We start from the raw sequence: 24,774 nt of genomic DNA on the forward strand, positions 1-24,774 counted from the left end.
CTTCCTGCAGTTGAGCAGCAGGAGGGCCACCACGGTTAGAATTTACAGGGTAAGAAAAGCTCTTAAGGATACCAACCCCACTGTGTACAAAAAAATTTAATTTTGACAAAGGGGTAAAGAGGCTGGGCTAGGATGGCCCTTCTGCAGCCACCAGTGGCTAGGAAAAGTGCTCTGGGGATACCCCCACACCCCCCCCACACTACTCCTGTCTTTAGACTTGATGATGGGCCTGACCCTGTCCTTGCAACCATGCAATGATCCTCAGCTAGGACCCGTCACTACCCCTGTAAAAGGGCTCAAGCATCCATCTTCACGAAGACCTTGGGGCGGGAAAAGATCTTGATGGCCTCCTCTACCTGTACCAGCTTCCGGTCCAGCTCAGCACGGTGGCCCTGGGCCCTCAGTGAGTCTGCCCCGGCAGGCAGCAGCACCAGCTCACGCAGCAGCTGGCTCTGGCCTACAGGGGGCCCAGAAACAGTATTAGGCAGGAACGCAAGGTCCTCAGTGCGTCCTCATCCAGTCCAGTACTCACTCTGGAGCAGAATGCCCACATACTCACTCTGGAGCAGATTGCTCAGTGTCTCCAGACGCTGGTTCTCAGGCATACGAGTGTGACCAGGGGGCATGGCAGGGTCCGGCTGGCTAAGTTGGCGGGCCTCAGCCTCCCGACGCCACAAATCCCTACGCTCCAACAAGCTGTGGATGCACAGATTCAGGTGGATAATCCCAGGGCAGACGTTGGCTCCCACCTGCCACAGGCATCCCTCACCCTGGGTGTTGGGCAGTGGGACCTACTAATGGGGCAGGTGGCCCTTCTGTGTGGCGTTGTAGTGCTCCTGGGCTTGCCGTTGCTGCTCCAGCACCTGTGCCAGGACCTGCAGCGAGCGGGAATGCCGCCTGGGGGCCCTCTTGGCAGTGCGGGCATTGTGGCTAATGAAGTCCACACCTACGCCTGGCTCCTGCAGGACATGGCAAACGTGATGGGCAAACAGCACTGAGTGGTTCCCCTGGAACCCCCAGGATCCCTGTTCCACCTTCTATCCCACACATACTCTCACCTTGGCATTGGGGTCTGGTGGGGTTAGCTGGGGACTGGGGACACGGGGTGGTGGGAGCCCAGGACCGCAGCGAGAGTGAGCCCGCAGGAAGTGCACAGTCTCTGTCCTGGAGGCAGGGCCAGGCTCCTGGAGGGCAGGGCATAGAAAAGGGATCAGTCAGGCTGTGGTCAAGGTCTCAAAACCGAGCCTCTATCCCCGGCCCTCTGGGCCTCCTCCCTCTTAAAAAAGCACTTCTCATCAGCATTTAAACATGTGTGTCTCTCACATCCTTAACAACAAACCACCCCTCCTACCTCAGTCCTGGCTCCAGCTACCATTCTTTTCTCTCCTTCCTAGCCAAGCTTCCTGGATATGTCCCCACCAAGGTCATTGGCAGCTGGCTTCCAAGCCCGCAAATGCAGGGTCATTTCCCTAGTCTCATCGTCCTCAGCCTGATCCTCAATAACTCCTAGGTCTCACTCCTGAGATCCAGGCCTGATTCTCCATCTGCTGCTTCCTGGACACACTCCCACCCCCTGGGAGTTTCACAAATGCTCCAGCTTCAACACATCCCCAGATAACCTTATTGTCTTTTCTCTCAATCCTGATCTTCCCCTTGATAGAGAAATGGTGCCACCATCTATCTACTCAAGACAGAATCCCACCACCCTACCCCTGTCCCTGACCTTCCCACTGCCCGTAGAAATAAAGGTTGGAAAGTGGGTTATGGGGCTCTTCATATGGGCCCAGCTGATTTCTCAGCCTACCCTCATGCTCTTATCCCCTCACAGTAAAGTGTACACAGCATCCCCACTGCCCACACTCCCTCTAATCTTAGGACTTCTACCTGTGAGGTTTGATCTATAAAGAATGTTCTCTTCCATTCTCCCCTGGCCTAATTCCTACTTGCCCCTCAGGAACACCCAGCCATCACCACTTCTGAGAATCCCCTGCAACAGAACCAGCTATTTCTTAGTCTCCTGTTACCTTAGTCCTGGGAGTTTCCTCCCTCCCCATAACTCAGATCAGGGTATAATTGACTCCCAGCAAATAAGATGGACAATACTTCTGGCTCCCTGGGGCAGTTACCTGCAGCTGGGCCTTGACTCGGGACTCAACTTTTTCATACTTGGGCGAGCGCCAAAGAGCCTTCAGGGGCCTGGGCTGGCCCTGCTCCCGGCTGCGCTCCTGCTCACGGAAGCGCCTCTGGATCTCCTTGATCCTCCTCAGATTCTCCTTCTCATGGTCTTTAGGGTCCTTCCCTGGGAAAAAGATGTTACCAGGCTCTGCCCTGCATATAGCCCATGAAATCCAACTCATACCAGTTCACACACAGGTCTGACTGCTCTAAGTTAGACCCTATACAGGTACTCCATCCCCCTCACCATCTGATTTCCTTCCTGACATGGTAATTTATCTTCTATCCCTGATTATTTTCTACATTTTTATTGTGAAGTATACCGTTAATCATCTTATATATAATATTCGTCTTACTTGTCTGTTGTCTCCCATTTTGACTCAATAATGGCCCATGCTTGTCTTCAACCTGCTTTCATAGCACCTACTGGGCCTGGCAAACAGTAGGCACTAAACAACAAACATTTAACTGATATGTGAATTCCTGAAGCTGAACTACCTCATTCAGCCCTCTTCTTTGAGAAGGAAAAGGTAGTGCATTTCCCCCTCCTTTTATAGTCGGGGAAATGGACACTCAGAGAGGCAAAGCCTGAACCCAGGTCAGGGCAGGAGAAGCATCGGTTTTTGACCTCAGGTTTTGCTCGCAGATTTGCCTCGCTGCCCGTTCTGCCCAGAACTTACTCTTGGGACAGGCCCGTGGGCCCAGGGAAATACCCCCAAGCTGCAGCAGCATGCCCCCCACGCCGCATCGGCCACGCTCCAGGATCGCTCTGCCCTCAGGACGGATGCGGGGGCCGCGAGGTGGGGTGGCGTCCAGGTCCGGGTCCGGGTCCGAGGTCAGCAGGTCCAACTTCAGCGCGTTTCCCTCAAGGCGCCCTTGGGCTGAGGGGTCCGACAGGGCGGAGTGCGGGGTTCAGTGGTGGAGCTGGACCCGGGCCTAGCTCGGGCCTTCCTGGGCCGCGACACCCCCCAACTCACCGGAGGCGGGACGCCGGTAGTAGTCAGGACAGAGCGTAGGGTCGGGGGGGATGGGCCCCGAAATGCGGGACGGGCCCTCGCACATGCCGCCGTCGTAGCCCTGTAACGGTGCACCGAGGCCTGCCAGGCTGCGTCCCTGGGGTCCCGACCTCCGTCCTCAGCCCCGTGCCATTCCCTGGACGGGACCCCGTCCCGGTCCCGGCCTGCACCAGCCGCCTGCGCTCCTCGCCACTTCCCTCATTCGTTCGCGCCCCTCCCCCTCGACACCCAGGCAGGGGGCTCACCAGAGCAGTTTTTTGCAGCCCGCCGCTGAAACCCGACGGGTTTGCTGTTGCTAAGCAACAATAGTTTCCGTCTCTGGGGTCAGAGGCCAATGCCCCTGCCGCAAAGTCTTCTGGGGTTTGTAGTCCCAGTTCAGGGTAGAGCTGATCGATTGCCAGTCCCTTTTCCCACCCCGGCCCTCGCCTCTGAGCCAGTCTTCCGGGTACAGCAGTGAAAAGGGCTCCTCTTCGCCTTCACTCTCAACTCCCAGCAGATGTGCTGACTCCGCGCAGCTATGGCCTCAGCAGGGACCGAGAGGCGACCAGGAGCCCAAGAGGGAACGGCGGAGGGGACGGCGGAGGGGCCTGCACAGCTCTCGGAGGCACCCCGTGGCCACGTTCAGAGCTCTGAGGTGAACATCGGGGCTGTCTAGCCTTTTCTGTTGGCCTCGGCGCTCTCTCGGAGGCCAAACTCTGTACGTTGACCCCCTAACTGGCAGGACAGGCTTCACAGACAGGGGCAGGGGCTGGTGCCCTTCATCCGCATTTGGTGTCTAATGACTGATCCCTGTATCCTTTGTCTGGCTATGGTGACCAGTTACCTCTGTGTCACCTCTAGTGTCCAGTAATGGGAGACCAGGGCCTGGTGTCAGCCCATGAGGTCTGTGGGACCCAGGGTGAAGACAAGCGTCCAACAGGACCAGTCTCAGAGCCGGAGCTCCAGGAGGAACGACCCAAGCTGGAGGAAGAGCGGCTCAAGCCAGAGGTGGAGGCACTGGAGGAGAGAGGCCCCAGGCCTATGGCCTCTGTTGTGAGGTCCAGTCATGGTCCCAAGAGGAAGCCAGTCAAGTGAGGGGGCTTTCAGAGGGAAGGAACAATAGGGTTGGGGGGTGAGGGGGTATCACACCCCAGTAGGATTCCAAATTCCTGCACTCCTGCAGGGTGCATCCTTCTCCCCTGCCACCACCGTCACTCCTCACCCCTTCTGTCCCTAAGAGAGGGAGTCTCAAGGCCCTTGTTCAGGACTGAACTCACATGAGCTCTCAGCCCTTATCCAGTTCGGGGCCTCTTTGACCAGGAAAGGGACAAGAATCTGGGCCTGAGGTGGTAGGCATGCAGGGCTATTTGCTCCTGAAGCCTCCTGTCCCCCAGCCTCCCAGGGCCTAGTCACCAAGCCCATCCTAGGGCTGAAGCTGAGCTGCCCCAGGGACTGCCGCTGCAGAGAGAGGACCTGGAGGGTAGCCAGAGCGAGCCTTCGCCATCCACCAAACAGCACAAAAAAGCCAAGAAACGCAAGAGTCTGGCCGCCCCAGTGCTCCCAGCTGTGGCCAGCACAGCGTCTGCACCCTCAGAGACCTTGGGGCTAGAGCGTGAGTGGCAGTCCCTGGCCCTTCTCTCGGTCTGCCCCCCGCCCCCCCACCCCGCCTGCTGGCCTCCTGACATGGCACAGCTTGGTGCTCCAGCCCCTGCTCTGCCCCGGGTCCTTGCAGGAAAGGCCCAACGCTTACGGCCCCTGTACCAGTACATCAACTATTGCAACCCTGAGCTGAACGAGGCAGGGGAAGTGGAGAGGGAGGCTGAGGCCGAGGTGGAACCTGAGTCGGACCCAACCCTGGTCCCCAAGGAAGCATGTGTGGAACAACTGCCAGCCTTGCTGCCAGTGGCAGGTGAGCTGGGCTCAGGCCGCACTTTGCCCTGCCCCAGTATGTTCGTGTCTCCCACCCATGCTCTGGTTCCCCTTGGAGAGGAGGCTGGAGAGGAGCCTGGGGGTTTGCCCAGCTTGGGGGTCAGTGGCCTCCTCAAGACCGAGATGGATAAGTCAACTCAGGTGGACATCAGCAAGATGCTAAGTGTCTGCGCTGCCCCACTTGTACCCCCACTGTCTCCTCAGTACAAGTGACTGTCCCATCCCAGGGGCTGCTCCTCTGTTCCCAAGCCAGGACCAGAGCACAGCCTGTGGGCTTCAGCCCTCAGGTGAAAGGGGGAATTCTGCCCTGCCCCAACTTGGGACCTTGAACTTGCTGAAAATAAATGTTTTTCCTTTTTCTCAGACTTTGACTTCCCAAGTAAGACACCTGAAGTGGGAGAGCCTGGGAAGGGTGGAGGATTCCCCAGGGCAGGGTTTGAAGCCTGACTGGTCATCTGGATCGCCCAGGAATTTGACAAAAGTATAGATTCGTGGGCACTACCTCAGGTCTAACTGAATCAATCTGCAGGGGTGGGACCTGGTTCTGTGCATTTAAAGCAGCGGTTCTCAACCTGTGGGTCGCGAACAATGAAAATACACCCTGCATATCAGATATTTACATTACGATTCATAACAGTAGCAAAATTACAGTTATGAAGTAGCAACGAAAATAATTTTATGGTTGGGGGTCACCACAACATGAGGAACTGTATTAAAGGGTCGCGGCATTAAGAAGGTTGAGGAGCACTGATTGAAAGGCCCTCAAATAAACCTGAGGATCAGACAGGATATAGTGAGGATGGGGAGGGATGTGATGAGGAACAGGGGGCAGAGAAAGAAATGGGACTGTCAGGTCACGGAAGCAGGTGCGTGGCCTTGCTCCCTGTCTCCCAGGAAGGGGCTTGCATTTAGTCTGACCTTGAGGGGACCAACACTTGGGATACTCCCTCTGAAGTGGCAGTTTGTTTGCCTGCCCCAGGACCGGCAGCTTTGGAAGGCTCTGTTAAACCACAGCTGGACCAGACTTTGCCCCCATAATGGCCCCTAGTGACAGGGGATCAGGGCCTGGCCTTTTTACTGGCAGGCAGGGGTGGTGGTGGAGGTGAATGGTCTCCCTGGAGTCTGGCAGCCAAGCCACCAGATGACCACTGCCTCTCACCCGTAGGACTCTCTGGGAAGAGGCGGCCAGTGCTGGCCATTTTGAAAACCCTCATATCCAACTGCTTCCTGGTCCTCCTGCATGTCCCTCTGACACCATAAACAGGGAATTTCAATTGAATAAGTTCTCCTCCCTACAACCTGCTTTTCCTCCTGTATCTCATCTGCACAATGTTCAAGCCCAAATCCTTCACCCCTTCACTTGGCTAGTTCACATGGACCTTTGAGAAACTCAGGGCACCTTCTTTCCTGGCAAGCCAGTGTTGCCCTGCATTGTAGCACCCACATACCACTGCCCTGTGTTTATTAACTGTCTCAGGACTAGACTGTGAACTCCCCAAAGGCCTTTGTCATTGCATCACAACTACCTAACAGAGGACCCCCATAAAAGGTATCAAGAAGCCTGGCCGGCATGGCTCAGTGGTTGAGCCTCAACCTATGAACCAGGAGATTGCTGTTTGATTCCCGAGCAGGGCACATGCCCAGATTGTGGGCTTGATCCCCAGTGTGGGGCATGCAGGAGGCAGCCAATCAATGATTCTCGTCATCAATGTTTCTAACTCTCCCTCTCCCTTTCTCTCTGAAATAAAAAAAAAAAGTGTGTATATATACACACATATATATTATACACATATACTAGAGGCCCAATGCACAAAATTTGTGTGAGTAGGTCTTCCTTCCCCCGGATGCCGGCACTGGCTTCCCTCTGGCCCCCAGGACCCGGGCTTCCTTTGCAGCCCCAGCTTCGTGCGGAAGGTCGTCCAGAAGGACGTCTGGTCTAGTTAGCATATTACACTTTTATTATTATAGATATACATATACATACATACATATGTTTAAAAGGTACCTGTGCTTTTCCTGGGATAATGATCTGATTACCCAGGAAATACTGTCCACAGGGACCATGCAGAATGAATACTTCCCATAGGGATGAACAGAGGTTCTCAGAGGTAGAGGGCCCCTCAAGGTAACTGAGCTTGACCTCCTCACATTATGGTTGAAGCCTGGAGAGAAATGGCCTTTTATGAGACCACATCCTGGGCCTCAAGGAAGCTCCACCCTTTCCTGAGCCCTGCAGATCTGAGTCCCCTGGGGCTCTCTGGCTAAGGCCTGACCCAGGAAGGCCAAGCATCTGCTTTCCCTGTGTGGTCTCCAGGGCTGGAGGTATGGACCAACACTGATAAGGAAGCTCTGTTCCTTTCTTCCAACAAGTGAGGTAGGAAATACTCAGTAACCATAGAAGAAAATGACCTGTCTACATTTCTTGAGGCCTGTTACCTGACAGGTTTGTCTAGGCACAGAAAGGAACAAGTCACCACTACTCCTAGAAGCTCACTCTAAGGGAGAAATGCAGAAGCAGCACGATGCAAGCAGACACCTGCTATGGCAGAGCTGAGGACAAAGCCTGTGGGACCACAGGCGGTGGGGGTGACGGTCACTATGCCTAGGAAAGTGAAGAGGCAGCCCTCCAGCCGACTCCTGGAGAGTTGGGTGGCCTTCCAGGCAGAGGCTATGCCAGGGATGATACTTGCTAGTACGGAAGATGCCAGCCGCATGCAAGAGGGCCACTTAGCACTGAAGCAGAGCCTGGCCATCAGGAGGCCAGGGTGGGTGAGTCTGAGAGTGATGAGGGGTGTAGGCAAGGAAGGCTCTGGGCCCGACATTTTGGAGAGGTTCTTAGGGCAGCTGTGAAGGACAGAGCGAGAAAGGGAGAGACGGGACACTGGGTGGGAGACTGTTGTCACTGTTGGGTCTGAGGCCTAGTTTTGCCTGGGGGTTGGAAAATAAGCAACAGGTATTTTGGAAGTTCACTTCTGGTTGCTGGAACAGGGAGGAAAAAGTTGACTGCACTTTCAATGGCTTGGAAAAACTATTTACTTTGACTCAAAGAAGATCCTAAGTTTGGGGCACAGGTTCTGGGAGGTGATGCTGCCTCCCTCCAGGAGGGGGCGGTGCAGGACAAGCCTGGAACCTGCTGCAGGCTGTTACCTCGGGGATCAAAACACTGCTGGCTTCCTTGACCCCAGGCATCTAGCGACTTCAAGGTTCATTTCCTCCCTGGGGCCAACCCAAGAGATAGGACAGTTAAAGAAGTTTAAGGGGTGGCCATGGACTCTGGGAGTGCCAACAAAGGATCTGAGATCTTTCTCAAAGCAGCTCTGCGCTCAGCCCACTGCAGTCTGCCTCGGGACTTCTGGGACTACATCTTTGTAAACAAGGGGTTTGCTGCTGAGCCCTATAAAACCTAAGTAGTGCCACTGAGTCAGCAATGTGAGCCTTTCTTAAGTAGGAGCATCTGAGTTGGGCAGAATAGATGCATGTGCGTTCTTGGTCAATTCCCAAATTTAGGATGGATCTCAACATGCTAGTAACGCAGAGGGACTGATCTGGAGCTGAGCTGGTGGTCCCTGGGAGGAAGGGGGGTGGGGGCAGCCTCTTTCAGCTCTACTAGCGTCCTGCCTGGTGGGGCTCTCTCTGCAGTCCACCTCCTCCTTCAGGCCAGGCTGAGATTCTTGCTGCAGGGAGGGGGCAGTAATCTGGATGGGGATCTAAGAGAGGAGGGGCCAACCCAAGAAATATATGATGTTAAAGGGCACTGGGAGTCTGAGGAGCCACAAGTGCTGGGGAAAGAGTAGTTCAGGGTCAGGCTGTAGTCAAATGACCCTGAACAGGCTCCTGACTACGTCACTTATAACTTACAGGAGGCAAGTAACTTTGCTCCTCTCTGCCTCAGTTTTCTGATCTGAATATGACAATATTAATATTAGCACCTTACAGAGTGATTTGGATATTAAATAATATAATATGCATAAAACGTCTACCCTAGGGGGCCCAGCATGCAAAAAACATCTTCCAGTCCTGGCCAGTGTTGCCAACTGGTTAGAGCGTCAGCCCTGTGCACCACAGGTTTGATCCCTGGCCACCAATTGATGTGTCTCTCTCATATCAATTTTTCTCTCTCTCCCTCCCATTCCCTCCCACTCTTCTACTCTCTGATAAGCAATGGAAAAACTATCCTTGGGTGAGGATTAACACAAACAAACAAAAGCATACTCCAACTCTAGCCATTGTGATTTCAACTCACAAAGACAAGGTATAAAACCAGGGCAATATAGGAAACAGGCCAGATGACTTTTATAAGGGGTGCCACGAGGAAGATGGAGCCCACCCTCCATCTTCCTCTTTCTGGCAAGGAGCCCAGGGCAGGGCAGGGAGGGTTAGAAAAGGGAAAAGTCTGGTCCAGGTACAATCCTGGCAGGCTGGCAGTGGTCACAAAGCACATGTCCCTCCCCTCACCCTCACCGCGGACTGACATGGCTAAAAGGCCGTCCCTGTGTAGAAGTTGTTAAATGCATGTTTGGTGCCTGGCGGGCTGGCCAGCCAGTGTTTGGCCATACCCACTTCAAGGGGAAGCGTGTGGGGCCTTCCTCCTTAAGTTCATCCCGTCCAGCCGCTCGGGACCGTTCCTCACCTCCCCTCCCCCAGGGCTCCCCTGGAGCCAACTTCACGGTGTTAAGAACAGAACCCCTCCGGATCTGCAGCCCAGGAAGGCCCCACACTCCCCAATATCTCCCTGGACCAGCAGGCCTGACAGCTCCCCATCAGCAAGTCTTGAGTCCCGTTTTCCGAGCAAAGACTTTGCTCTGGAGGCTCCTGGGATGTGGGGACGAGGGAAGAAGCTGGGAGGTACGGGCAGGTGGTGGCAGGAGCCTGTGTGGCCCACCAGCCAGCGATGGGTCGGAGGTCAGGGCTGCTGTGGAGACACCAGAAACGATGAAAATAGAAACAATCTACAGCAATAAACAGGCCTTTCATTACTAAAGAAACCTAACCTACCAAACAGCCAACAACCATGTGCTGTAGTGTCAGAGTTTGATTTATTAACATTTATCAGATGTTCCAGAGTTCTCCCTTGTCTTCTCCCTGCCCAACCAAGGGCCCTCTGCTCTAGTCAACAGCCCCTGAGAGCTCTCCTGATGAATATCCCCTCCACCCACCAGGGAAGGGGCAGCCTGAAATCTGGAAGGGCCTCGTCATGTGGGAGAAAGGGCGGTGCGGATCCCTGAGGGATGCCTTGCTGTCCTCGCCATTCCTGAGATGCCCCAAGCCCAAGAAGGGCATGGAAACAAGGCTTTTTGTCATTTTCCTCAGGACTGAGGAATCAGCCAGACTGGCTACTGGCTAGGCCTTCACATCCAGTTAGGACCACAGATATGCTGATGAAGCCCCCAAGTCAAGCCTGTGCTCGCCTTGCTCACCAGCACTAACTACACAGAGACCTGGCAGCAGCTCTGCCCCTCGCACACTGTGCTAGCCCACAGGCCACGCAACAGGAACATCACCGCCCTCAGCTCTGGGGAGTGAGCAAGTGCTGGAGGGGCGTTTTACTGGGGCCACCTTGGGCTCCCCCTGGGCCCCACCCATGTTGACTTGTTACATGAATGACACTGTCTATGCTATAGCCAAGCCCTTCCATCCTGCTCCTGGTCCCTCCTTGGCCCCTCGGCCCCACGGCAGAGAGCCCATGTACAGGCTCACAGGTTATTCCGCTGGAGCGCCTCACACAGGTTCTGGTTGGCATCGGGTTCCTCCGTCAGCACCTCCACAGCCTCCCATTCCCCGGATCGGCTGGACCTTTTGATGGCGTCCACCACACTCTGCATGTACAACCCATCCTCAAACGAGGCGGCCATGGAGACGGGGGTGTGGTCCCATGTGCGGCGGTCCCCCTGCCCCTGGAAGGACTCCCGCAGGGCCTGCACCATGTAGACCATGCCCTTCAGGTAGAGCAGCGGGACATCCTGGGGCCCCTGCTCGGGCAGCCCTGCGCCCACAGCCAGTGAGTCCCTCAGCAGCAGCTCCTCCTGTGTGGCAGAGTTCTTCTGCCCATAGAGGTCAGCTCCCCGGGCAACAAGGCGTCCTGCAGAGCCCACCACCATGACCTCATGCACAAAGGCACCCGGCATGTTGAAGTTGAGTGTTACTGTGCTGCACACCCCGCCGCCCATGAGCATCTGGAAGAAACAGAAGTCATCGCTGGTGACATGCCGGATGCCACGAATGGCCGCATTCTGCCTCACAAAGGTCTTGAGGAGCCCGTGGACCTTCTCCGCTCTTTGGCCAGTCAGGTGGGTCAGCAGGTCCACAATGTAGGTGCCCATGGTGTGCAGGCCTCCTCCGCCCATGAGCTCGTCGCAGATCCAGCCGTAGTTGGGGCTGAGCAGGCTGCCGGAGTAGACGCGGGCATCGCAGATCATCACGGCACCCACATAGTGCTCGGCAATCAGCTGCTTCATGCGCACGAAGGCAGGCAGGAAGCGCAGCACGTTCCCCACCAGGCTCATCAGCTGCGGGTAGTAGCGAGAGGCCGTCACCATCCGGAAGGCATCCACCGAGGTTGCTGCCTTCTCACAAACCACATTCTTCCCAATACCTGGGAATAAAACACAATAGGAAATCTCAAAGTTCCAAGGGGTTTACAATGGGGGGAAGGAGAGGGGAATGTATTTCTCGAAGGCAGATGGACTCAGGAAAGCCTCTTATGAGACCAGATGATGGCCTCGGACAAGAGGAAAGACAACTTCAGCTTGGATGAAAATGGTACCGTGTCTGGGACTGGAGAGAGTTATGAGCTGGAGAAAGAGGAGTAAGTTCTTAAGGGAAAATGAAAGGAGTAGAGACACAAGGCATAAACCAGGAGGGGGAAGCAGAGGTGGTGCGATGGTAATTTTATGTGTCAACTTGGCGAGGCTATGGTGCCCATCAAATACCTCTGGACATTGCTGGGAAGGTATGTGATTGACATTTAAACCAGTAGACTTTGAATAGAGTAGATTACCCTCCATAATGTAGGTGGGCCTCACCCAATCAGTTGAAGAGCTTAAGAAAAAAGACTGAAGTTTCCTGAAGTGGAAGAAATTCTGCTTCCAGACTCAAGTCTGCAACATCAACTTTTGCTGGGATTTCCATATTGTTGTCCTGCCCTGTGGATTTCAGATTTGTCAGCTCCTACAATCACATGAGCCAATTCCTTAAACTAAATCTCTATCCACACCCCTCCCCCCAATATATCTTACTGGTTCTGTTTCTCTGGAGAACACTGCCTCATATAAGTGAGCTGGAGAGGTAGACATGCTTCTTGGACATGCTCATGTACTTTTTAAAAAATATATACTTTTATTGATTTCAAAGAGGAAGGGAGATGGGGAGAGAGGTAGAAATATCAATGACGAGAGAGAATCACTGATCAGCTGCCTCCTGGGCAACCTGGGCATGTGCCCTTGACTGGAATCGAACCCGGGACCCTTCGGTCTGCAGGCCGAAACTCTATCCACTCAGCCAACCGGCCAGGGCATGCTTATGTACTTTTATGCATTTATTAGATCACCAGCTTTGGGCAAGAGAATCTATATTTTAGGGGATGGGCTTTGCACTGTCAGGTGTAACTGCAGAAAGGGCTCTAAGATTCCCTGCAGACTGTTCTTTGGAAACACTGGTTCAGTAAGTTACTGTAGTCAAAGGCCAGAAAATGCTTGGTTCCAATAGGAGGGGAAAGGGAGTGGAAACATCTGCTCTGCCCTCATGCCCATTCTGAGTCCACTGAAGCTGGAAGGCACTCCGAGAGCGAAACAAAGCTAGACGAAACCCAAGGAGAGGCTGAGACTGAGCAGCTTACTTCCATGTGAGGAAACAGAGAAGATCAGCATTCCTCCATGTTTTAAAATGCAAGTTCATGAGGGTATGAGCAGCCGTAAGACACTTGGGGTACGCCTGTGAGCTTGGGGTGGTTCAATTAAAAAGTAGTCCTAGGCTATTACCCTTCAATAAAGAACTTACAAAGCCCAAGAAGTGGTATGGACTAGACGCACACACAGGTGCAGATGGCAGGATCAGGGAAGGCTTCAAAGGGGAGTGAGGTTCCAGGGAGTCTAAGGGGGAAAAGGCATCCAGACAGAGGAAACTGCATGTGCAAAGGCACTGAGGTAAGGAAGGGCCAAGAGTTAAGATTCCTAAAGGCCTGTGTGTACACCAGGAACTTGGCTGAAGGGGCTACACAGGGCCCATAAGCAATGTGGGAAACTGAATAGTCAATTGTATCACTCACAGAGACAGTCAAGGGAGAGGGGTTTGGGGGTGGAATCCAAAATTGAGCTCTTAATACTCCCCTCCCCAAGTCTTCCCCATCTCAGTCAATAGCAACTCCATTCACCCAGTTTCTCAAGCCAAAGTCACAGGAGTCATCTCTCACATCCCTTTTTTTTTTTAGAGAGAGAGGAAGGGGATGGGGAGGAGCACCACTGTAAGAGAGCAACATCAATCAGTTGCCTCCCACACGCACCCCAACTGGGAATCAAACACGCAACCTGGGTATGTGCCCTGACCAGGGATCAAACCTGCCACCTTTCAGTGTATGGGACGATGCTCAACCAATGCTTCCTCACACTTGTAGGATTTTAGGATTAGGGACAGGAGAATCACAACATTGGGTGAGAATTTGGCCACTTGGCTGCAGAACACATATGACTGCCCAGGAAAGCAATGAGGCTATTAGATCCTCATACACAAGCACCCCATCTGAGAGCTGTAGCTCTGGCCAAACCAGAGGCTTCTTGCTGGAACTATTCACTTCAGTGGGTGGACACTGCAGTGTGGGGAGGAGAAGAGGTGGGTGCGAAGGAAGAGGACTTCTGAGAGTTTGGTGGTGATACAACTAGGGTAAGTAATCTCCGTTTCATGCCAGGAGAGGTCAGGGAAGGGGGAGAGACCTCCCTTCTTGAGCCCAAACAATAGAGAGCTCTTGAACTCAGGAACCAGCAGTACTATCAGTGCGGGAGGAGCTAAAGGCCATTTAAAAATATATATATTTTTAATTGATTTCAGAGAGGGAGGGAGGGAGAGAGATAGAAACATCAACAAGAGAGAATCACTGATTGGCTGCCTCCTGCACGCCCCCTACTGGGGGGATGGAGCTCGCAACCCGGGCATGTGCCCTTGGCAGGAATTGAACCTGGGACCCTTTAGTCTGCAGGCCTATGCTCTATCCACTGAGCCAAACCTGCTAGGGCTAAAAGCCATTTTGAGTTAAATAAGCTCCTGCAGGCCAGCTACATAGGGTCATACCTTTAGGAAGACTTGGGTGGCCTGAAAGACTTGCTTACTTAAGTTTATCCAGCGTTCCTGCTAGCAAGTCAAAGGATTAGCGAAGCCGAAAACTGCTCTCTGTCCCCTAGGAATGGGGAAAGCGTGGATGTTGAGTGCCTATTAGCTCTGATCTCCTGTGGGGTGAACAAGTTTCATGCTGCAAGCCTCTCTGCAGCCATAATCCCCAGAACAGTTAGGAGTGAAGTGCCCTTGATCACCAGAGGCCCGGGAAGCTGCCTGACCACCATTTCGCTCTCTAGTAACGCACCACAGGTTCACAGCTTTGGGACCACACACATCTGTGCCCCTGCCTAGAGGTGTGAGACTAGATCAATGACTTCAAACAGCAGGGTAGAGAAGCAGCCCAGGAAAAGCAACACTTTTGTGTTTTTTATAAAATCCAGGGAATATCTGTGTATTTTAAAACATAAAAGGTACTGCTTCTAGAGAAATAACTTGGAAAGCACTAGACTGAGTCACTCTTGCTCACGGCCCTTCTACACCCTTTCCTGGGTCACAGTCCCATGTTGGCTCCATGGGTCACACCAGCAGACTGGCTCCCATGGGTAGAATTTGTACTGTCTTCATTCATCCACTGTGCTAGGCCTTGTGTCAAACTCTGGGGACAGAACATCGGGCACAGTCTCTACCTTCAGACAACTTACAATTTAGAGATAGTCATTGACCAAATTATCATATAAATACACGCAGACCTGCACCTGTGATAAATGCCATGAATGATATAAGTGGTGATATGAAAGCATAGAGCAGGGATCTGACCCGGACTGGGGCTCAGGGAAGGTATCTCAAGGGACTGGTGTTCTTGGGATTAAATTATCTGGGTCACGCTGATGAGGAATGATCTCTTGTTATCTCAAGAGCCTGTGGGGAAAGAGTTGGCAAACTCAGTGTTTTTCTAATGAAGCATATAAGTGCCAAGCACTGGGCACAGAAACTTACCTTTTAGTGACAGTTTTAAGAAAACATTCAACGGTGGCAAAGATGTTAGGGCACTTTGCACATTAAAATATAGTTTTCTGAGCTGAGCAATAAAACATGTCAGGATCCCACCCTCTCCTTTAAGGAATTTATGGGAAAGATTCAAGGATAAAATTTGTAGAAGAAATGAAAAAAGAAAAAAAGGTAAAACAAAAACAGAAAATAAGATGCCACAGAGAAAGTTGTGATATGAAAAGAACACCAATGCAGGATCAGTCCACAAATTAATTTTAGGAAAAACTAATAAAAATGAGGGCAAGAAGCAATCTTTATGTCCTCAGAAGTCAGGCAAAAATATAATGATCTAACAAGCAGAAGAAAATGCAATTCTGCCCACAGCATTAAGACTTAGTTAAGACGTCGCAAATCAATAAACACGATACATCACATAAACAAATTGAAAGGGAAAAATCACATGATTGTATCAATAGACGCAGAAAAATCATTCGACAAAATTCAACACCAATATTTTTATTTATTTATGTTTTAAATTGATTTCAGAGAGGAAGGGAGAGGGAGCCAGAGATAGAAACATCAATGATGAGAGAGAATCATTGATCAGCTGCTTCCTGCATGCCCCACATTGGGGATCGAGCCCGCAACCTGGGCATGTGCCCTGACCAGGAATCGAACTGTGACCTCCTGGTTCATAGGTCGATGCTCAACCACTGAACCATGCAGGCTGGGCTCAATGGCTTTTTTATACACCAATAATGAATTCTCAGAAAGAGAAACTAAACAAACAATCCCATTTACCATTGCAACAAAAAAATTAAGATACTTAGGAATGAACTTAACCAAGGAGGCAAAAGACTGGTACTCGGAAAACTATACAACGTTGAAAAAAGAGATAGAGGAAGATATAAACAAGTGGAAGAATATACCGTGTTCATGGATTGGTAGAATCAACATCATTAAAATGTCCATACTACCCAAAGCAATGTACAGATTCAATGCAATCCCTAGTAAAATGACAACAGCATATTTCACAGAGCTAGAACAAATACTCCAAAAATTTATACGAAGTAAAAAAAGACCCGAATAGCTGCAGCAATCTTCAGAAAGAAGAACAAAGTTGGAGGACTCACAATACCAGATTTCAAGTTATACTACAAAGCCACCATAATCAAAACAGCCTGGTACTGGCACAAGAACAGGCATGTCGATCAATGGAATAGAACAGAAATTGACCCAAGCCATACGCTCAATTAATATTTGACAAAGAAGGCAAGAACATACAATGGAGTCAAGACAATTTCTTTAATAAATGGTATTGGGCCTAGCCGGTTTGGCTCAGAGAATAGAGTGTCGATCTGTGGACTGAAGGGTCCCAGGTTCGATTACGGTCAAGGGCACATGTCCGGGTTGTGGACTCGATCCCCCATGGGGGGCGTGCAGGAGGCACCCGATCCATGAATCTCTCATCATTGATGTTTCTCTCTCTCCCTCTCCGTTCCTCTCTGAAATCAATAAAAATGTATTAAAAAAAATAATAAAATAGCCGAGCCGGTTTGGCTCAGTGGATGGAGCGTCGGCCTGCGGACTGAAGGGTCCCGGGTTTGATTCTGGTCAAGGGCATGTATCTTGGTTGCGGGCACATCCCTACTGGGGGGTGTGCTGGAGGCAGCTGATCGATCTCTCTCATCGATGTTTCTAACTCTGTATCCCTCTCCCTTCTTCTCTGTAAAAAATCAATAAAATATATTTAAAAAAATAATAAAATAAATGGTGTTGGGAAAATTGGACAGATATATGCAAAAAAATGAAACTAGACCACCAACTTACAACATACACAATAATAAACTCAAAATGTATAAAAGACTTAAATGTAAATCATGAAACCATAAAAATCCTAGAAGAAACCATAGGCAGCAAAATCTCAGACATCTCTCGTAGCAATATGTTTACAGATACATCTCCTACAGCAAAGGAAACTAAGGAGAAAATAAACAAATAGCACTACATCAAAATAAAAGGCTTCTGCACAGCAAAAGAAACCATCAACAAAAGGAAAAGAGAGCCCACTGTATGGGAGAACATAGTTGGCAATGATACATCATCTGATAAAGGGTAAATATCCAAAATATATAAGAAACTCATACAACTTAACAAAAGGAAGATAAACAATCCAATTAAAAAATGGGCAAAGAACCTAAATAGACACTTCTCCCAAGAGGACATACAGATGGCCAACAGACATATGAAGAAATGCTCAAAGTCAATAATCATCTAGAGATGCAAATCAAAACGACAATGAGGTACCATCTCACACCTGTCAGAATGGCTACCATCAACAAATCAACAAATGACAAGGGCTGGCGAGGATGTAGAGAAAAGGGAACCCTAGTACACTGCTGGTGGGAATGCAGACTGGTGCAACCATTATGGAAAACAGTATGGCGTTTCCTCAAAAAATTAAAAATGGATCTGCCATTTGACCCATTGATCCCACTTCTAGGAATATATCCCAAGAAACCTGAAGCACCAATCAGAAAGAATGTATGTACCTCTATGTTCATAGCAGCACAATTTACAATAGCTAAGATCTCGAAACAGACGAAGTGCCCATCAGTAGATGAGTGGATAAAAAAAGCTGTGGTACATTTATACCATGGGATACTATGCAGCAGTAAAAAAGAAGAATCTCTAACCCTTTGTGAGACAGCATGGAGGGACCTGGAGAGTATCATGCTAAGTGAAGTAAGTCAGTCAGAGAAAGACAAGTATCACATGATCTCACTCATATGTGGAATCTAAGTAACAAAATAAACAGATGAACGGAGTGGATCCAGAGGCATGGAAGCATGGAACAGAGTGGGGAATCTCAGAGGGAAGGTGGGGGAGGGTGGGTGGGAGGTAATCAACCAAAGCCCTTGAATGCATATATGCATAACCCATGGACACAGACAATAGGATGCTGAAGGCCTGGGGTGGGAGAGGGGTATGGGGGCAGGCTGGAGGGGGCCAATGGGAGGGGGAAGGGGATATATGTAATACTTTCAACAATAAAGAATTATAATAAAAAGACTTCATGAGAAGTAAACTTAACATTCCTGGACCTCAGTTTCTGTAACTGAAAATGAAGACAGTGGATTAGATCAGCGTCTCTCCATCCTTAGTGTGCATCAGAATTGAAGGATTGTTTAACAGATTCTCAGGCCTCACCCTAGATTTAGAAGGTCTGGGATGGGACCCGAGAATCTGGATGTATAACAAGTTCCCAGGTCATGCTCATGCTGTTGGTTCAGGGACCACACTCTGAGAACCACTGGATTAAACACTCTTTCCACGGCCCCTGGTGGCCCATGAGTTCCAGAAGAAAATACAGTTCTACAACTATAATGAAAGTTTTAGGAAAATCTTAATCTATGTCATATATATCCTTACTAGAGGCCCGGTGCACGGGATTCGTGTACTTGTGGGGAGCGTGGCCTGTGGGGATGGCCCACTGTGGGAGCGCCACCCATCCTGGTCAGCAGAGTGGCTGTGGACCTGCCCTCTGAGGGAGCGCACTGACCACCAGGGGGCAGCTCCTGTGTTGAGCGTCTGCCCCCTGGTGGTCAGTGCCTGTCACAGCGACTGGTCCTTCTGCCATTCAATCAATTTGTAGGCTTTTATTATACAGGATAGGCACAAATCTGTATCAGTGCTGTATGCCTCAGATTACTGCTTGTTAAGTCTCCACCACTTAACTTTTACAAAGACTTATCTTTTACAATGCTTAGCATAGCACAATGATAGAGGATTCCTAACTAAATAGAGGCTTTAGATCAGTGGTTCTCAACCTTCCTAATGCTGCGACCCTTTAATACAGTTCCTCATGTTGTGGTGACCCCCAATTTCATTGTTACAAATTGAACATAAAGCATAGCGATTAATCACAAAAACAATGTAATTATATATGTGTTTTCCGATGGTCTTAGGTGACCCCTGTGAAAGGGTCGTTCGACCCCCAAAGGGGTCGCGACCCACAGGTTGAGAACCACTGCTTTAGATGAATATGATAAACTTTTCACAGGTTCAAGATCTGAAAGGGCTAATCTAAAATTAGAGTACTTCAATAGCTGTAGAGCTAAATGTTTTTTAAAAAAATTATTTTATTATTTATGTTTGTTTTTCAACATCATTTTTTTTTTTAATCTTCACCCAAGGGTATTTTTCCATTGATTTTTAGAGAGATTGGAAGAGAGAGGGAAAGACAGAAATATCGATGTGAGAGAAACATCTATTGGTTGCCTCTTGCACTCACTCTGGAGCCTGCAACCAAGGTAGATGCCCTTGACCGGAATTGAACCTGGGACCCTTCAGTCCGCAGGCCAACGCTCTACCCACTGAGTGAAACTGGCCAGGGCTAAGTATGTTTTTTTTAAGCTCTAAAAAGATTGAGGATCTAAGGTTTAGACAGCCCCAATAACCAAAGAAAAAAGAGAGACATATGTGGTAAAAGCACAGAAAATATACTCTCATGCATATATATATATATATATATATATATATATATATATATAGATTCATACATGGGGGCACACAGTTAGGTGGAATGGCAGTGAGGGTCTTTTGGGATACTGGCTCTAAGGACCTTTAAATACACTGTACAGGATACCTGACTTCCCCTTGTAATGTGATGCCAGTGTCTTTCTTGGTCAGCATTTGCAGGAAGTCATATACATGCTGGAAAGGCTGAACGATGCCCCTATTTTACCCTCATTTCACAGTGGCCCACAGAGATTGAGAGGGACAGAAATAGGACCAGAAGTGGGGTTTGATGTCATGGTCAGTTTGGTGTTCTGCGTACAGCAGTTCATATAACTACACCGTCCTTTGGGAACGAACACTAGAGGAGTTCTTCTGGCCTCTTCCATATATGTTAAAGTGAAGTCAGAATTCTCACTAAAAAAAAAAAAAAAGGGGGGGGGAAAGCATTTGCTTTCACAACAGTCTTAGTGATTCCTTTGGGGCCTGAGTGGGCAATGCCTGAGGGCCATGGGCTCTCCCAGGCTCACCAACTCCTAGGATCATGTACCACCAAGGACACTCATTCACACTTCTTCCTGACAACAGAGACATGGAGAGAAGCCTAATGACCCTGCTTCACCAAGGGCTGGGACACAAGATTCTAGAAGTTTCCGATCATTCCTGTACTTCCTGTACATTCCTGTTTACATTAAATGGCCCAAAGTCAGCCTTTTCCCATACCAGGAACCTGAAAATAGCAGCCTTGTGGTCAAAGAATCCTGGGATTTTGCCTTTCTTCCTACAGAGCTTGGAAAGGGTTTCTGTGGGGACCCTAAAATTCAAGAAGCCTCTAGAACTCTGCCTCTTGACATACCTGGCCTCACCAACCTGCATTCATGCCACAAAGGATGGCAAAAAGTCAAGTGGCCATGGTAGCTCGATTCCCTTGAAACAGCCCTCTGTTAAAGTGTTGGCTTAGGTCTACTTTTAACTCAATCTGGGAGCCATTCATTATCTGCTTTCCTAAGAATTAGAGCCAATGAACAGCTCCAATGTTACATACATCCTCAGAGAGAGAGAGAGAGAGAGCTCTTTGGAAAAGAAAGCCAGCCACCTATAATTTTTGGTCAAAACTTACATGCCTCAAATCAACAACTTGACAGACTCACGTTCTTGCTCATTCAATGAACATTTATCCTTCCCTACCCATTGGGCCAAAAGTGACAAACACCCTCTAACCTGAGAACAAGGAAAAAACAAAAAAACAGAGCCTTGGACCCTCCACCATGGTAGTGGCCAGAAGGTGTAGTGGTCAGCCAAGACACAGGGACCTTCGACTGCATTCGAGAAACACTTGGTTCCTATCAAATTATAATATTCTGTCAATTAATTATACGCTACCTGAATTATTGCCTTTTCTCATTTATCTTGTAATGTGCGTTATTTCTAGGCTCTTCAATTGGGCTGTGAAATCTGAAGGTAAGGAGAGCTCTCTGATCCAACCCCACTTTGAATGTCCAGAATAATATCAGGACAGTGCCTGGCACACAGAAGGCATTTAAAAAATTGTGTATGGCCTGGCTGGCATGGCTCAGTGGTTGGCCATTGACCTATGAACCAGGAGTTCATGGCTCAATTCCTGGTCAGGGCACATGCCCGGGTTGCGGGCTTGATTCCGTGTGGGGCATGCAGAAGGCAGCCAATCAATGATTCTCTCTCATCATTGACGTTTCTATCTCTTTCTCTCTCTCCCTTCCTCTCTGAAATCAATAGAAACATATATATTTGAAAAACCGCTGGATGAATGTTTACTGATTTGTTTTCCTATTAAAGTAGATTCTGGCTTATATAAGACAAAGAGAAGAGTTTTTCTAGTTGACAGGAAAGAAGCCTAACAGGAACTGTAGGAAAATGGCTTAGCAAGCTACGCCCAGCCAGGGGCAGGAGGTTGCTGAGCCAACTGCTTCCCGAGGGAACAGAGATGTGAGCAGGCTGTCCCACGGATCCTGTCGGGGCAGCCCAGTGCTGTGGAGCGCCTTCCTGCCCTCGGGCATACAAGATTGCCAAGTCTGGCAGGAAGGGTGTGTGCTCAAACTAGTCAGGGCCTAACAAAACATTGGAAGTGGCAGCCTCGCTACACACCCTCCCCTCCTTTTCTGTGGTGATGCATGGCACAGAAATGGAAGAACAAATCTGTCCATTTCCCAGTGCCCAGGTCTTTGAACTCTGACGTCATAGAGAGAAACTTTTCACATTGGCTGAAATGTAATACTCTCTTGTCCCTGTGACAAGCCAACTCTTGAGGCATTGGCTTGATTTCTTCTCAGAGATTTACTTACGGGAGGTGGGCAAGGCTGTCTTCCCCAGCATTAGAGCACTGCCCCAGAGTACCAGCCCCTGCAGACTCAAGCCCAGACAGGATCACCCAGAGGGAAGCACAATCTGCCCGTCTGCCCGTCCGTACCTAGAGCCTTCACAGATATTTGCCGGGTGAGCGGAGGGGGGATATTGATGCACACCAGGTCCACGTCTTGGTGCAGTAAGACATCGTCCGTCTGGCTGGTGTAGAAGGTGATGTTCATCTCCTCTGCAAGCTGTTTCGCCTCCTCCTCAGTCTTCCCCCACAGTGCCTCCACGGTGAACCCTTCTGCCCTCAGCAGTGGGACCAGAACCCGGGCGGAGCTGCCAGTCCCAAACACGCCCACTCCTGGGAGCATCTTCATGCCGGATTCTCTGTTCACCAACTCATCTCCTCACAAGAGCCTCCAACATGAAGACGACCATCCCACAGTCCTGGTCAAACATGGCTCCTGGAACAGCAAGAGTACACTGGCTATTAGTGAAGGGCACACTCAATTGAGGCTCTCTGGCTTATTCGGAAGCAAAAAGTTCTCAAAAGCACAAAGGAAACACTCCTCCGAAACGAAAAGCTGCATAAGCTTCTCGCAGGGAGACTGAAGGATATTAGCAAAATCCATCTCCTGGAAGAGGGGAAAATAAAAATATGAGCAAAGCTGGGTTCAAATCCCTATTCTGTTACTTAATTTCCTGTGTGACTCTGGTCAACACATTATACTTTCAGGGCCTAATGGTAAAAGTTCATGAAGAGTGGGAAACAAAAACCAGTAAAAGATGAAAGAGAACTACCTAAGAGCTACACAGATTATAATTTTTAAAAAGTTTATGGTAGCAGCCCTTGCTGGCTAGCTCAGTTGGCTGAGCATCGTCCAGATACGCCAAGATTGGAGGTTTTATCCCTGATCTGGGCACATGTAAGAGTTAACCAATGAATGCATAAATACTACCTGAGATGATATTTTTTGTATACAGATATTCACGCCAACACTGACTATGGTAGTGAAAAATTGGGAAACAATCTAGATGTTCAATAACAGTAATGCAGTTTTTTGGTGTTTTTTTTTTTGTTAATCTTCACCCAAGGACATATTTTTCCATTGATTTCTAGAGAGAATGGGAGACAGAGAGGAACATCGACATGAGACAGACACATGGATTGGCTGCCTCCCACAAGTGTCCCCACTGGGGCTGGGGAACCTGTAATTGAGGTACGTGCTCTTGACTAGGACTCGAACCCATGACCCTCTGGTCCACAGGCTGAGGCTCTAACCACTGAGCGAGCAACTAGCAGCTCTATTGCTTTGAGAGAGTGGAAGGGAAGGAGGGAGGGAGGGAGGGAGGGAGGGAGAGAGAAAAAGATTGATGTGAAAGACACATAAACTGGTTGCCTCCTGCATGGGTCCCCGGCCCGATGAGGATCAAACCCACAACCCATATATGTGCCCTTGACCAGAAATCGAACCCATGGCCCTTCATTGTTTGGGATGATGCTCTAACCATTGGGGACACTGGCCAGTGCAGTAATGTGTTTGGCAAATAACACTACAGGCCCTCAATAACCTGAAAGACATCATCATATATTCCTTAAAAAGTGGGAAAACAAAACATTGTGTGCAGTATGACATCAATTTTGTTTTTGTTTAAAGCATTATATATATATATATATATATATATATGAAAATATTCAAGGATATCTATAAAGTATCTCTAAACATATTACACATAACAGTAGAAGGACCAGAATACATCTGAATTTCATAATGATTACTCAGGCTGATGTGATTCAGGGTGATTTTTGTTTTTTAAACATTGCCAAATTTTCTACAATGGATATGTTTACTTATTTGTCCTTCTGAACACAAGAGTTATAAAATGAAACAAAGAACAAAACTGCTTTGAAGTCTGCTTTGAAGATGAGATTTAGGTGTGCTCAGGATATCAGGTTTCCCCATAGGGCACCCTTCCCCCAGCTACACCAGGGGGCCCCACTCTGGCTGTGTATTAGGGCCACTGGTCCCAGACCACTGAATCAAACTGCAGGATGAGCCATGTCACCATTATTTTTATTGTCTTTATGTTTCGTTTTGTGGTAAAATACACAGAAAACTTAGCATCTTAACTCAGAACACATAGTTATTCTATTTTTAATATATTTTTATTGATTTCAGAGAGGAAGAGAGGAGAGAGATAGAAGTATCAATGATGAGAGGGAATCATTGATCGGCTGCCTTTTGCACATCCATATTGGGCATCAAGCCTGAAACCTGGGCATGTGCCCTGACTGGGAATCAACCATGACTCCTGGTTCATAGGGCAACGCTCAACTACTGAGCCAGACTCAGGAAATTATCATAAACCTTCCCTCTGATAATTTCTTCCCATATTCTCTGTCTCATGGAATGTTATCATCGTCAACCCAGAAAGCTAGCGCCAGCATTTGCAACTTCTCTATTTCCTTACCAGTACAGGCAACTCAACATCAAGTCTGGTTAATCCTAGCTCTTTGTTATCTTTTTTAAAAATATATATATTTTATTGATTTTTTACAGAGAGGAAGGGAGAG

General features: G+C 49.4%; 5 protein-coding genes across 6 annotated transcripts in view; 2 read left to right on the forward strand and 3 right to left on the reverse strand.

The window, feature by feature from the left end:
- PSKH1 (protein serine kinase H1) overlaps window positions 1-24,774 on the forward strand; it is a 287,836-nt gene that overhangs the window by 94,491 nt on the left and 168,571 nt on the right. The gene's annotated exons all lie outside the window — the stretch shown is intronic.
- Window positions 77-3,237, reverse strand: ENKD1 (enkurin domain containing 1). Its single transcript, XM_023763131.1, has 7 exons — window positions 3,153-3,237; window positions 2,856-3,056; window positions 2,127-2,299; window positions 1,059-1,184; window positions 796-959; window positions 560-696; window positions 77-457 (listed from the first exon to the last, which is right to left on the reverse strand). Exons 1-7 carry the CDS (start codon window positions 3,235-3,237, stop codon window positions 297-299), a joined length of 1,047 nt encoding a protein of 348 aa, XP_023618899.1. The 3' UTR covers window positions 77-296.
- On the forward strand, window positions 3,588-5,422 carry CUNH16orf86 (chromosome unknown C16orf86 homolog). The gene is given in 4 exon segments (XM_023763134.1): window positions 3,588-3,825; window positions 4,032-4,261; window positions 4,532-4,782; window positions 4,903-5,422. Coding segments are annotated over 4 exon segments (1,008 nt in total). The 5' UTR covers window positions 3,588-3,708; the 3' UTR covers window positions 5,313-5,422.
- The window catches only part of GFOD2 (glucose-fructose oxidoreductase domain containing 2), a 36,476-nt gene continuing 21,815 nt past the window's right edge, over window positions 10,114-24,774 (reverse strand). Inside the window, exons 1-2 of one of the 2 annotated variants that reach the window (XM_023763130.1) lie at window positions 22,318-22,614; window positions 10,114-11,691 (exon numbers count right to left, since the gene is read on the reverse strand). In XM_023763130.1, the coding sequence (XP_023618898.1) occupies window positions 10,793-11,691; window positions 22,318-22,576 (1,158 nt within the window). In that variant the 5' untranslated portion in view covers window positions 22,577-22,614 and the 3' untranslated portion in view covers window positions 10,114-10,792. Of the gene's footprint in view, window positions 11,692-22,317; window positions 22,615-24,774 lie in introns of those variants that run through there. The other variant, XM_014464962.2, reaches the window with a different exon arrangement.
- RANBP10 (RAN binding protein 10) overlaps window positions 22,582-24,774 on the reverse strand; it is an 81,199-nt gene continuing 79,006 nt past the window's right edge. Inside the window, exon 14 of the mRNA XM_023763123.1 lies at window positions 22,582-22,663. Within this exon, the coding sequence (XP_023618891.1) occupies window positions 22,599-22,663 (65 nt within the window). The 3' untranslated portion in view covers window positions 22,582-22,598. The remainder of the gene's footprint in view (window positions 22,664-24,774) is intronic.

This window comes from Myotis lucifugus, unplaced genomic scaffold (genome assembly GCF_000147115.1).
Source record: "Myotis lucifugus unplaced genomic scaffold, Myoluc2.0 scaffold_274, whole genome shotgun sequence".
NCBI lineage: Eukaryota > Metazoa > Chordata > Mammalia > Chiroptera > Vespertilionidae > Myotis > Myotis lucifugus.